This window comes from Dermacentor albipictus, chromosome 1 (genome assembly GCF_038994185.2).
Source record: "Dermacentor albipictus isolate Rhodes 1998 colony chromosome 1, USDA_Dalb.pri_finalv2, whole genome shotgun sequence".
Taxonomy (NCBI): Eukaryota; Metazoa; Arthropoda; class Arachnida; order Ixodida; family Ixodidae; genus Dermacentor; species Dermacentor albipictus.
The window spans coordinates 269,653,298-269,666,982 of record NC_091821.1 but is presented as its reverse complement, the minus strand read 5'-3'; the positions used below and the strand labels follow the sequence as shown (position 1 = coordinate 269,666,982).

Genomic DNA, 13,685 nt, shown 5'->3' with positions numbered 1-13,685 from the left:
GAGTAACAATAGTGCCCAGAGTAAACATTAAGCAGTGTTTCAACTGGTTTACTAATATGATTGGGTTCTACTGTATTTGTGACTTTGCATTGTACACTCCAGCTGCAGTTCAGTGCGCATATTTTTAAGCATTCCATGAGCACATTTTTATCTGCACATTGTAACCCGTCAGGCATGAAAGTTTAGTGCCTCGATTATTGTATGTGTCCAAGTGTGTGATTAATCAGTCCATTTTTACCTGACCTGGCCAGAAAGTATAGTGCATCTTCTTTGTGTGTGCCAATGAGTAACAAGTAAGCATGTTACTGGACAGTGTTGTTCATATTTAAAAAAAAGTATTTTTGACACTTACTCAATGCTATTTTAACAAACAAAAATATATTTATTGTCCACATATTTCACAACTACTTTGCAGTGCAGTTACATTTGTTGCTAAGCTGTAGGTGACTCATACACTTAAGTACAGGAGCAGGTGTACTGTCTTATAACTCTAACACATTTTGTCTTGGAACAGTAAATTCTTTGGCATGACCAAAACATTGCATTTTTTTCTTAACATCCACAAATGCTCCAACACGAAAGCTGTGTTAGTGCCAGTAAAATATGAGCTTCATATCTTGTTTTAAAAACGTTTAGTTTATCATTTTTTTTGTATGCATACATGTATGCTTATTGTCTGTAATGAAGTGTAAAAGCAAAGGCTTAAGTTTTAATACGCAGAAAGTATCTGGTTTCTTTAAACCAATAGTTACGCCACACATGTGGTGGCACTGAAAGGAAGATTGAGATGTGGATAATCTATTTATGATGCATAACTCATATTTTACTGGACCTTCAACGGCTACACTGCATAGCATTTGCGCATTACAGTACTTGATGGGCACTTCGCATTGTATTTGCATGCCCTAAAATCGGCAGTCGGTTGCATCAGCTGTAATTTAACAACATTAAAGGGACATCAAAGAGAAAAATTAAATCAGCTTAGATTGATCCCTAGATTATTCTTTGAAACACTATTTTTGTTAACTGCACTGTAATATAGCTTGATTAATAAAAGAAAAGATGGAGATAATGGCTTAATTTTTTTGTTTTGCAACAAAACCTGAGAGCCGGCACATCAACGGGACAGCAGTCTATTTCCCGTATTTGAGCAGTTGTGTATCAAGTGTTTTCGAGACTTGTCAAGTTCAGTTTGTGGCTCCTTTAGGATAGATATAGTTAATCTTTAACAATAAAATAAGTTAACTGGGCCTGAGCAGATGCTGTCAAATTTAATGTCATGGCAAGCTTGCACGGGAACGTCAAAGTACCATCACCACCCGTCTTTCGTGCTTGCGTCTTTTCTGGCTTGCCAAGCCTCCTTTTGCAATAAACGTGGCTTTTTTCGTATTGCAGAATGGTAATTTACTAACACAGCTGAAATAATTTTTCTATTTAGCATCCCTTTTATGGAGAACTTCTCTCACTACATTAGACTTTTATGCACTTAATGCTAGTAATGTATAACAAACAAAATAGCAAAAATGTCTAGCAATTAAGGTGTACCTTTAATGAGCCTCCAATCATAACAGCAACAATAGAGCATCTAAACATCACCACATGACACCACAGGGTAGTTGCAGGCCGACACTTCTGACCACCAATTGTGCTGTTGAAGGCACGATTGACAACGGTGGTGATGTAGGCTTGGTCAGTCATATTGAATTGCGATGAAGTGTAGCGCAGCACCAGGACATGGACTCAAGAAGGAAGGGTAGACACACTCTGTTGTACCTTCTTGTGTCCATGTCCTGGTGTTGTGCGAACACTTTATCCCTATTCAAGAAAGCATGGTCTTCAGGGTGTGCGCCACTTGGCTGTGCCACAAACGACATTGTTAGCGTTGAAGATCGTTGAGTGCATACCTCGCTGGCATTACAAAAGTTGTGCATTTATAGCAGGTGCGTGATGTTTGATCAGCTGTGCAGTTCACCACTGGTTCCTGTACAGTATGTATCATTGTGTAATCTGGTCTAGCTGCGGACGTATGTACAACCTGCTTCTCAGTATGACCTCCGAGATCGGAGGCCATGTTCTCCGCAAACTTGTTCATTGATGCACCACACCATACACAATCTCACCAACTCCGTCTCGCCAACTCCGTGCTGTGTAGAGAAAGCTACGGGTGGCCAACCAGAATATAGAAAGGACCTTCTCTGGTCTGAATGAGGATTCCATGGAAGGATCAGAGGCGCACAATGTGCGAGTGCCCGTCCATTCTCGGAACCCGACTCATCGTCACTGAATGTCTGATGTGAAGCTTCACTGCACTGCACGGAGTTATTGAGATGGAGTAGAGACTTGTGCATTCCTTTGTGCATTCTAAAAACGTGGTGTGGCGCTCTCAATCACTGCTCTAAGGTGAGCGGTGGTGATGCGGTCATTGCGCAAATGGTGGATCCACTGCGGTCAAAATTTGTCATGGTCGCATTAGCCGCAGATAATCACTTTGGTCACTTATGAAATGGCGTGGTAAGAAAATAATGCCCCGAATAATGGTAATGCCCGGGTTCTCGACGAGATTTACTTCCTGCTCGCGTACTAATGAACGTCGCGATAAAATAAATGGCTAGGCAGCGCGCGTTACCCGATTGCCGCCTGGGAATTTTGCAAACGAAAGCCGGTGGGCTTGGCGGCTCAATAAACGGGACGAAAAGGCACTAGGCCAGTCATGTCGAGCGTAAAGCTAAATAGGTCGGTACAGGTCAACCCAGATAGCTCATGTCTGTCTCCACCAGCTTGAGATCGAAGCAGCATGCATGTATTGCTGAACCTTGCATGGCTTCACGACTCTGGCAGACTTTGGTGCCGCGATGCTGGCACAGATCCTAAAGCTGCTATTTCTGGGCACGGCGTATGCGTGCCCGTGTATGGTGGCCTCTTTCGTCAGTTGCCCTGTGAGCACACGGTGCCGGGTGCATGCTGGCGCACTCATTCGAGCTTCCGCCGATCTTTCGTGTGCCATGAACAGCCCGATTTATTGCAGGTGCACGGCAGCGGGGCGGCCGCCATATCCAGAGCACGGAGGCAGGTCGCGCACGGAAAATCGGTCAACACACGACTTTTAATGAGGAGAGGGAGGAGGAAAGCGATGTGGTTGCATGCACTTGGCAAGTTAAAAAGTCGCTCGCGATTTCGGGCGTGCTTTTCCCAGCAGGCTCGATTACCCCACGAAACCGTATCCATTTCCTTTTCTCATTAATCACGTGCTTACTGTGGTGACCGCCGCTCCAGTGTTAGTCACCCCCGAGTATAACCATCGGAACCTTATGGAAAGTGTTAAGCACTGGGTAGCGGGAACTTCGGAAGTAGCACAATTTAACACACCGCTAACACACGCTTCTGAACTGCGCATAGAGCTGTCATATGCGCCTAAATTGCATATACTTTCGCACGCGTTTTGCAAACAATCGTACTTCAACTGAAGAATAAAAAAAAACATAAGCTTTACTTTTTGTCTAGCACAAAATGTTAACATGTGCGACGTTTATATTTTGCCCCATTTGTTTCACAGGATAGTAGCAAAGATGGAGCAAGTAAACCGTCATGCAAAAGCTATAAGATGCAACAATAAGAGACTTCAAACTTTTGAAATATTGAGTAAATAGGTCTTTTTGCTAGGAGCATATGGTGTCACTTGAGCATCAGCCCTCGGCGACTGCCCCGTACCTGTGGTCGCTGCGGCACACAGCCGGGGCCATTTGGTTGACTAGATATGAGACGTGGTGTATTGAAAGGACGAGCCTCCCCCAAATTTTATCACCGTTATCTTTGGCACACATTAATTTTGAGCGACATCAGTTTTGCCTAAATGAGGCGGACGCGCTGCCGAAAGTTTGCAAGGCGGGAGAATTGCTGCTCGGCAGACTGACGGGCGCCAGCGGCATGCGCCGTCATCTGAGGGCGAAAACGAGGCCCTTCTGATTTTCTGGCGACGCTGGTGCAACTGTATGTAGTGATGCCGCCACCTGGGGACTTCTTTCTCCCGCCATTCGTTGCCAAAGCTTATGAGCCCAAAAGCTTCCACAGAAAGACCACGGAGCGCACGGCGTCTACCGCATTCTCAGAAAACGGCTACGGAATGTTTCAGCTGCACCAAAAACGCATTAGCGCAGTCGCACGGGGAAATTTCGTTCGTTTATCCTTCAGCATGAGGCTGCGCATTTTGGCATCCGTCTCGTTGCACGATACGTGCGTAGGTTTGGCGCTCTGCTTTGAGCAAAGAAAAACAAAGCAAGCCTCATGCGCTCGTGTACATTGCTTTGGACATAATCATCTTCCACACAAAACACATTCGTAAACGTAACGTCACCAGCAACCACCTTGGGGGCCCACGCGCACTGGCGGTTGCGCTAGCCGAGACGCGGTCATGCAGCTGTGGCCGCGCATCTATCCGCGCCACTCAGGGACTGAACTCATTTGAAAGTGCTAGTGTAGGTGAGCCCCCGAGAGCAGTTTCTTACCTCTGCACGGGCTTTGCAGAAACAACCGTATTTCGCTTGAAAAGTGCGTCTTGGACCGTGCCTTGGGCGCTCAAACTTAGCGCCGAGATGCAATTTTATGGCAATTTTTAGAGACCCACATCTGGTGTCGACGCCCACTCCCCTGTTTTTTTTTTTTTTTTGCAATAAGGTATAGATGTGTAGTAGTTTGATAATTGGTGACATACGCAAGCGACAGTTGTGAATTGTTGCAGTTGAGAGTAAACAAGCACGCTCCTTCCACGAACGTACGTCTGAGCGCCAGGACTCCTTACCATACGCACTTTTCAAGGAAATGTGTTGCGAATCGCTTAACACCCAATATATCGGAGGCTGTGGGATGCGTCCTAGATGTGGTTGTCGGGGTCTAGCTCCGGTAGAGCGGGCTTGGTGGTGACTTGGATCAGGTCGGGGTAGCTTGCTTCGTCGCTGATGGACGGCTTGCACTTGGCGTCCCGAGTCTTCTCGTACAGCCACGGAACGAAGATACCGACTCGCGTGTACACGCCGTACACGTCCTTGAGGGCGCATTTCTTGCCGAATGACACGATTCCACAGATCGCCTCGTAGTTGCCCACTTGCACCATCAGGGGGCCCCCAGAATCACCCTGTCAACAGGATTGTGCACTGGTTTCAACGCGTTGCGTTGTGAAGGAAACGAAGAGGTAAAGCCAGGAGCCTACTATGTACCAGATGTATCGCGGAAAGCACTTTCTTTTCTTTTTGTTAAGATACTCTCCAAATCGAATAACCGCAAAAGATCCCAGGCAACACGTGCGAGAGATGCAATTGAGGTATTTTTACGCTGTATGGAGATCCATATATATATATATATATATATATATATACACTATGCACTGACCCATCCCTGACTGAAGTGCTCTTGCATTAACACTTGCATCTTTGCACATGGCGGCTACCTTAGGCAAACAAACCTCGGCTTACTGCTCACTTGCAGGTTGCGACCGTGGGTGCCATTGATACGTGCGCGCACTTACACGCCGCCTGGACACAAAATTCGTCAGGTACATAAGGTGTGCGAACGAGTTCATCGCGTGGTCGATGGTCTCCGTATTTCCCGACCAGACTGATTTTAGTCGAATGTTTACCTTCCACGCACGCGCGGATGTATGTCAATTATATGCAGTCTCAAGGTAGTTCGATGAAGTGTTAATTCGGTACGTAAGATATGCTTTCGTCAAATTAGCCACGTTATTAGAGCCATGCCGCTTTCCTCCGAGTGCACGAGGTGCGCGTGGGTCCGTGCATTGGTACAGGCTGCAGTAAGGCCTGGACTACCGGGTCCCTCGGAGCTGCTTCAAAGCAATTCTGACTGCCCACTGGAAATCGCCATAAGGCATTTTGCGCGTAATACGTTGCGGCTGGTTACCACGCTAGCCGCAGTTGAAAACAACCTTTGATTAATCGTGGCAAAAACTCTACGTCTAAACGCGTGACAGACTGAGGCGTTGCATGAACCAGCGTGACAAGTGCTACGCAAAAGCGTACCTTACGGGGGCGCAGTTGATGTAGTTCGACATATATGGAATGTATGTACTTGCGGAAGGAGTTCCATATCAAGTCACAACTCTCCTGTACTTTTACATGAAATGTGAAATCTACGCACGTGTCGAAAGCAAATTATCTTACTCTAAAGACATCAGAATTCATGACGAACCTTTAGTTCGTAGTCTCCTATCTAAATACATGGGAAGGGGTGAATCGTTTTTCTTGGCCACCACTGCACAAAATTTGATGAGGCTTGTTACATTTAAAAGAAAAATCGAAAATCCAGTGAAATAGATTGTTTATGTTGACAACCTTTCTAATGAAAATTTTTAAATATCCATAAATTTCGGTAAACGAAACTATCTAGTTTACCACCCCGCAACTCGGCAATGAAAAACGATATCTCACCGCTGTAAAATGCACCTACTGCATCTAATGCAGACAAATTTGATCATGCGTCCCTCTGAGACATACCACTAATTCGTAAGTGGGACTTTTACAAAACTCTTGTAAACCTTGTAACTAGTTCACGTAAGTTTTGAATTCATATATGTCAGATGTGTCCTGTTTGGATGCTTTAACCGATGCCGTTTACAGAATTGCGATATTTGTTTTTGGTGCAGTTAGACTTGTTAACCTTGCGCTTCTTTTTTTTATTATTTTTTGTAGCTTAGATTTTCGTGAATTCTTAAATTTCCAGGTTCTAAATAAAAATTTGTTTCGTGCAGTTACTAAAATTCAACGATTTTGCTCAGCTTTACACAGACGTTAAATCAATGGCTGCCGAAAAAAGATGAGAAGTAGCAAAAGAAAAACAAAACAGCTAAAGGAATTGCGTGCCGTAAACACATTCACCGACGATTACAATACTCCCTAATGCGAAATTTGAGTGCGCCTCTATACGTGTTTTAATTTCGCGTGTCAATACTTTGCATTATCATTATTTAGGTACGCGGTTTATGTTAGGAAGAGTACTCTGTGAGTGGCATAGCTGGCGCGGACAATTTGCCTCGTGCGGCACGTTGCAATAGGAGCGAAGACTGGCGCCACTGCCTCGCTAATTGGGATATCGCGAGAACGCGTGGTTGACGCGTGGGCGCGATTCACAGCAGCCACCGCAGACAGAGCTCCGCTCATGCAGCGCTTTGTTTCCATACAGACGACTCGCGCTACTCTGGAGCCATATCGTAGCAATCGTCGCCGCACAACCCGTTTCGCGCGGCACTACGCTTTCCTTCTCACGCTTTCGTTCCACCAATGACGGGAGCGGCCGTTCGTCGCGGGGTTATTGCGCAACCAATGTCAGCGGCAACACCCAAGGGAGCATCACATCGAGTCGTAGCCGCTCGCCACTGCCCCTTGCAGAAGCAGTGATAGCAGCGGTACCGCATCACACACGCTGGTACCGCGGACTGACCTGACTTCGCGGGCGACCGTAGCCCTCCTTACCTCGCGGTACCTTGATCCTCCCCCGCGGAAGCGCAGATGAGATCGCCCACGCGGCGGCAGATGGTGAATGGTAACACGATTTTAACAGTAGTTTGTTGCGAAATATTTGGCTACAGTTCTAAATAATTGAAAATATGAATAGTTTCTTTTCGATGCGTATAGTTAGTGTGTAACATTCGATTCGTATTCGAAACTTGGAATATTCGCCCAACCCATAATTTTCATTTGGTTCTTAAGTTTGCCTCGAAATTCCGGATATGGCATCATCTACATTGTCGTGACGTGATGCCACAACAATGTTTCCTGATGTCGTGTATCAATAACGCTAGATATGATGAAATTGCTCATTAAGAATGCTACGCGCGTTATTCCCTTCTGACTTCACTTGCGTGTGGCACTGATGGCAGCGACGGAGCGAGTGTACCGAAACAGGTTCGTAAAAACAATTACAATAAACCGTCGTGTCTACCTGGAAAAATATTCGTACCATCCGAAATTCATATGATCCATAACGATCGGTGCAGGCATTGTTCTTTATGGAGATTATTTTGAGTTTACCAAGTTATTCATAGCATTCTGGAGTTCTGTTTTCTCGGTGTTGTCGAGCATTTTCGTAATGCGCAAAACTTCTCGCTCGCCATCTACGTTGCCTGCGCTCGTTCCACGCCGCAGTATGAGCACTTTTATACTGCGAAGGCCTCCGTCAGCATTTTGAAATACTAAGATTCCTTATGAGTACTTCGCAGCTGTACGCCGCGGCTGTGTACTCCGAAAGGTTTCGGGATGACGACTCAAAGGCTCGTATTACCCGTCGCGGCCCGGTGGAGCGTTCGTGTCATCCCGAAACAAAACGCTTTCGAACTTCGTGTCACCCTGAATTCTGTTGAACCTTGATCGTGTCATCGAGATTCGCCTGTATTATAGTAAACTATTTAGGTCGCTCTGACGCTTACCAGTATTTATTCTAGTGTTTAAAGGACTGCACCTTCACAAAGTGAAAAATAAAAAGAAACGTAGCCGAAAATCTCATTTCAATGCTTAATGACCCAATTCTGCAGGAAATAGTGTCTAAAACATTGGCAGGCGGTTCCACCTTTAGTTGCAGTCGATCAAAGGAAATGTCTTTCTGAGTGAGTTAGGGGTGACAATGAGACGGAGTCACTGCGCACGGAACTCTATGGCATCACTGCTGGCGTGAGGGAAGTGTAAGGAGCGTCGGACTGCCTAAATTTTTAAACTGCACATACCCGCGGGATCGGCCCACATTTTTAGATATCACCACCTTCGGGAACGGCTCACGAAGGAGGCTAGAAAAACATACGTGCTACGGAAAAGTAGGCTAGCATGCTGAGAAAGCCATTTTCTTTAACTAAATCTGCTTCCTATAAATAGGTACATTTTAAAGGGGTACTGACATGACATTTTTGACTTTTGATTTATTGTGTTAATTGAAGGATTCTAAACTTCGGAATCATAGAAGAAAAAAAAACAAAAAAAGCTTTCCTCCGAACCAGCTTCAGTTTCCTTCCCCAGCATGACGTCATGACGCAGAACATGTCCACGTGTAAGCAAAACATCGGTGGTGCTTTGCTCCGACTCACTCGGTCACCAACTATGCTATTGTATCGGGCCGCACAACAATTTTATGCGTTCAAGCGAGTGACGACCCAGCAGCTGGGGCGACTGCATGCCACATGTTTTGCTCCCACGTGACCACTTTCTGCGTCATATGACGTCAGGACAAAACTGAAACTGGTTCGTAAAAAAACTGATACTAAATTCGGTGTTACCAGTATATATTTTCTAGGGTTTCAAGGTCCAGAACCTTTAGTGAACGCAAAAAAAAATTTATAAGCGAATATGTCACGTCAGAACGCCTTGCCATTGAAATTCGGTGCCATGGATGCCAAACAAAACCATTTCTTCGTTTAATTAAAGTTTAGATTAAATTAGGGGATTTTACGTGCCAAAACCACGATCTCATTATGAGGTACGCCGTAGTGGTAGACTCCGAAGAAATTTCGACAACCTCGGGTTCTTTAACGCGCACGAGCGCTTTTTCTTGTCTTTTCTTTTTTTGCATTTCGCCGCCATAGAAGTGCGGCAGCCGCGGTCGGGATCGAACCGGCGACCTCTTACATTTCTTCGTTGCTATTTACGCATTCAGATAGGAGCTCCTGAGTTAAAGCTTTCAACGGCGATTTTGATTTACGGCGCATGCGCAGTGTAACCGTGAAGAGTTGACAAAGGAAACAGACCCGCGTGAACCGTCGAGTCCGCGCCGCACAAGGCTGCGAATAGTAAGCCCAGATACGTTAGACTGTGTAAACACGGTTGCATGAAATAGAACCAATAAAACGTTCATAGCGGTAGGTCACCGCAGTTATGAAAGCTGTCAGTGTAACCGCACCGCGTATTTGGCGAAACTGAGAATTTCCACAGAACGCCGATACGTGGCTCCCATGGATGGAAGCCATGAGCCGGCTATCGGGATCAGCTGCCACTCACCACGCATGCGTCCTGGCCCTCGCGGCCACCGGCGCAGATCATGTTCGTGTGCACCTTGTGCGTCAGTGGCCGCTGGCACTCGGTCCTATTCACCGAGGGCATGCACAGTTTCTGCAGGGTAGTCGGCTTGGCGCCCTCTGCAACGGACACACACCGGGCTATGTAAAACCTGCCTTGTCTGCGCCTACAGAGCAACTTGTTTATTTGTTTACACACACTGCTAGGCTCAGTTTTTGAGGCTCTGGTAGGATTGAGAAATCAATACAAGAAATAAGTGGGGGCATGTAGGACTCAACAATATGCACAAAAGGTATTCACAATCCTAAATACATAGGCATCATAAATGCAGGATAATGTGCGCTAGGCTGCTGCCTCGAGGTTAGGAAACAAACTCAGATTTTCTTTATTTTTCTGCAAATAATTCAACAGACGTGCAGCTTACGATCTCCGGTGGCAAAAAGTTCCAGTCTCGGATTGCGCAAGGAAAAAAAGGAATAAATATAAATGTTTGTGTGGAATCTATACTCTGTCAACTGCTTGTTATGTTTATCTCTAGTGAATCTAGTTTGTGTGAGTGACACATATGTGTCGCGGTCGATTCTGATTAGCTTATTTAAAAGTTGTAAGAAAAACTTGCATAACAAGTTCACACGCTTACTGATCATTGGGATTCTAGCCTTAGCTAGAAGTTCAGAAGCCTAAGTGTAACGGTCATATTTATTGTAAGTAAATATGATTGCCTTACGTTGTACTTAATCTAATTTTGCTATTCCTGAACTCATGTGAGAAAATCAACTAATTATACCGCAGTGTAACGTCAGTCTTATAAGGAAAGTGTAGGTTAAAATATTGGTTTAGGAAGAGGCGAATTTTAACATTTGCTTTAACGAATAAACACTAGAAAAAGCTTTCCCGCTAGTATAAAAAACATTTCTTCCTCATCTTAGATCTGAAGTTCTAAATACTCCAAGGTACTTGTATTCGTCAACCTTCCTGATGAGCCAATCTTGTAGTATCATACTGGTAGCTGATGGGCTCTAGATATTGTCGTCGAAACTAGATATTTCTAGATATTGTCATCGAAACTGTCTTTTCTAAACTGATTAGCATCTGCCATTCATGACATCAGTTAGTCATTTTTCTGAGTGTGTTGTTCAGCGCAATTTGGTCTTCAGGCGTATTGATAATATTGTAAATAATGCAACCATCAGCAAACATTCGCACGTTTGCATCGACACCATGGGTAATGTCATTTATATATATAGAAAAAAAAACTGTGCTTTGCGGAGCTACAGACAACACAGCTGCATGATCAGAAGGGTATCCATCGAGAAATACATACTGTCATATTTAAAATAATCTTCCAATCAGATTGTGTCACGGTGTTTTTTCCTATAGAATTATGACAAGCTTGTAGATAATCTTAGTTTGGAACACTCGATGAAATGCCTTAGACACATAAAGAAATATTACATTAATTTGCTTTTGACTACTAAAGCCGTCGCGAAGTCATGTACAGTTTCGATTAGCTGTGTTGTTGTGGACAGACCCTTCCTGAAGCCGTGTTGATTGGAATCATGGAAATCAACTCTGCGGAATAATTGTAAAGTAATGGAGTGTGAGAGCTGTCAGCATGTTTTTTTCACACGCCACAAGTCCCATCTCCAGTGGTTGACAAAAACCCCAGGTGTCTTTAGCTATCGCCTAAGAGACGCGGAGGCGAAAGCCTTGTAAAGCCTACTGCAATTCACCTTAATCCACCTTAATACTTCTTTATCCAGCTTAATTCATCATATCCCTACTTAACCCACCGTAATCCACGTTAATCCTTCATCCACCTTAATCGACCGTAATTCACTTTAATCCAATCACTAATCAATCATTAATTCACTTTGCTAATCATTAATAATCTCTTATACACGGCTAGACGTGCTTTGGTTCGCTTCTTGCCTCCCTTGGATCACGTGATATTTTCTCTACCTCACAACGCGACCTTGAACATAGAAATCTAAGGCTTTCGTCTGAACAATACAAACTTATGGGCTTTTCGGGGCACCGCTAAGTCTTGTTGATAGCACTGATAACGCAATTCCCCCTCCCGATTGTGCATCCGTTTTAAATGACGTTTTTACGCGTAACTTTTCTAAACACGCTCATGAAACGTGTCCAACTGCACTATCTTACGACCATGCCGCAATGTACCCTTTAATTGAACCCGTAGGCGTAGAAAAAATAATCGCATCACTGAAACTCTCAGTTGCCCCTGGCTGTGACTTAATTAATGCAAGGTTTCTAAAAAAACACGAACACATATTTCTCCGTCATTCTTACAAAGATTTTCCAGCAATCACTTGACAAAGGTTCACTGCCTGCTGATTGGAAGGTGGGGAAGGTGATTCCACTCTACACAACAGGTACTAAACATTCCCCACTGAACTATCGGCCTATTTCTTTAACCAGTCTACCATGCAAAATTTTCGAGCATATTCTGTTTTCTCCCATTGCCAACTTCTTAGAAGCAAACTCGTCTTTTTGTGAGTTTCAACACGGCTTCCGCAAAAGATATTCATGTGACACCCAAACAGTATCATTCGCGCATAAACTGAACCTAATGCTTGACCACTGTTCAGTTGCACACCTCATATTTTAGACTTCGCAAAAGCGTTTGATAAAGTGTGCCATAGCTTATTGATCTACAAACTGCACCAACTATACCTTGATCCCAAAATTGTGTACTGGCTTGAGGTTTTCCTCACTAACCGTTCACAGTTTGTTTCAGCTAACAAAGTAACCTCTAATCTGAGTCCAGTTTATTCAGGTGTACAACAGGGCTCCGTGCTTGGACCCCTCCTATTTCTCATCTATATTAACGACTTGCATTCCTGTATTTCATCTCAAATTCGCCTATTTGCTGACGACTATTTCTTCCTCCTTATGTCAATTAGAATATCGTCTATACCCATTTGCTCTCTGATCCAAACCGCTCTTTTTCTGTCTCTTAACGTTACGCCTAACATTCTTTGTTCCATCACTTTTTGCGCGATCCTTAACTTGTTTTCGAGCTTCTTAGTCAGTCTCTAAGTTTCTGCGCCATATGTCAGCACCGGTAGAATGCATTTATTGTACACCTTTCTTTTCAATGATAGTGGTAAGCTTCCAGTCAGGATCTGACAATGTCTGCCGAATGCGCTCCAACCCATTTTTATTCTTCTGCAAATTTCCTTATCATAATCAGGGTCCCCTGTGAGTAATTGACCTAGTTACACGTACTCCTTCACAAACACTAGAGGCTGACTAGCGATCCTGAACTCTTGTTCCCTAGCCCGGCTATTGATCACTATCTTTGTCTTCTGCATATTAATCTCCTACCCCACTCTTATACTCTCTCTGTTAAGGTACTCAATCATTTATTGTAACTCGTCTGCATTGTTGCTGAATAGAATAATGTCATCGTCAAACCGAAGGTTGCTGAGATATTCGCCGTCGATTCTTACTCCTAAGCCTTCCCAGTTTATTAGCTTGAATACTTTTTCCAAGCACGCAGTGAATAGCATTCGAGAGAGTGTGTCTCCCTGTCTGACCTTTTTCTTTATAGGTATCTTCCTGCTTTTCTTGTGTAGAAATAAGGGTAGCTGTAGAACTGTAGATATTTTCCAATGTATTTACGTAAGCGTTCTGTACTCTTTAATTGCGTAATGC

General features: G+C 44.3%; 1 protein-coding gene across 1 annotated transcript in view; it reads right to left on the bottom strand.

Moving 5' to 3' along the window:
* Window positions 1-359: 359 nt before the first annotated feature.
* The window catches only part of LOC135916173 (trypsin-1-like), a 94,462-nt gene continuing 81,136 nt past the window's right edge, over window positions 360-13,685 (bottom strand). The window contains exons 6-7 of the mRNA XM_065449439.1: window positions 9,987-10,123; window positions 360-5,128 (exon numbers count right to left, since the gene is read on the bottom strand). Coding sequence (XP_065305511.1) covers window positions 4,868-5,128; window positions 9,987-10,123 — 398 coding nt within the window. The 3' untranslated portion in view covers window positions 360-4,867. The remainder of the gene's footprint in view (window positions 5,129-9,986; window positions 10,124-13,685) is intronic.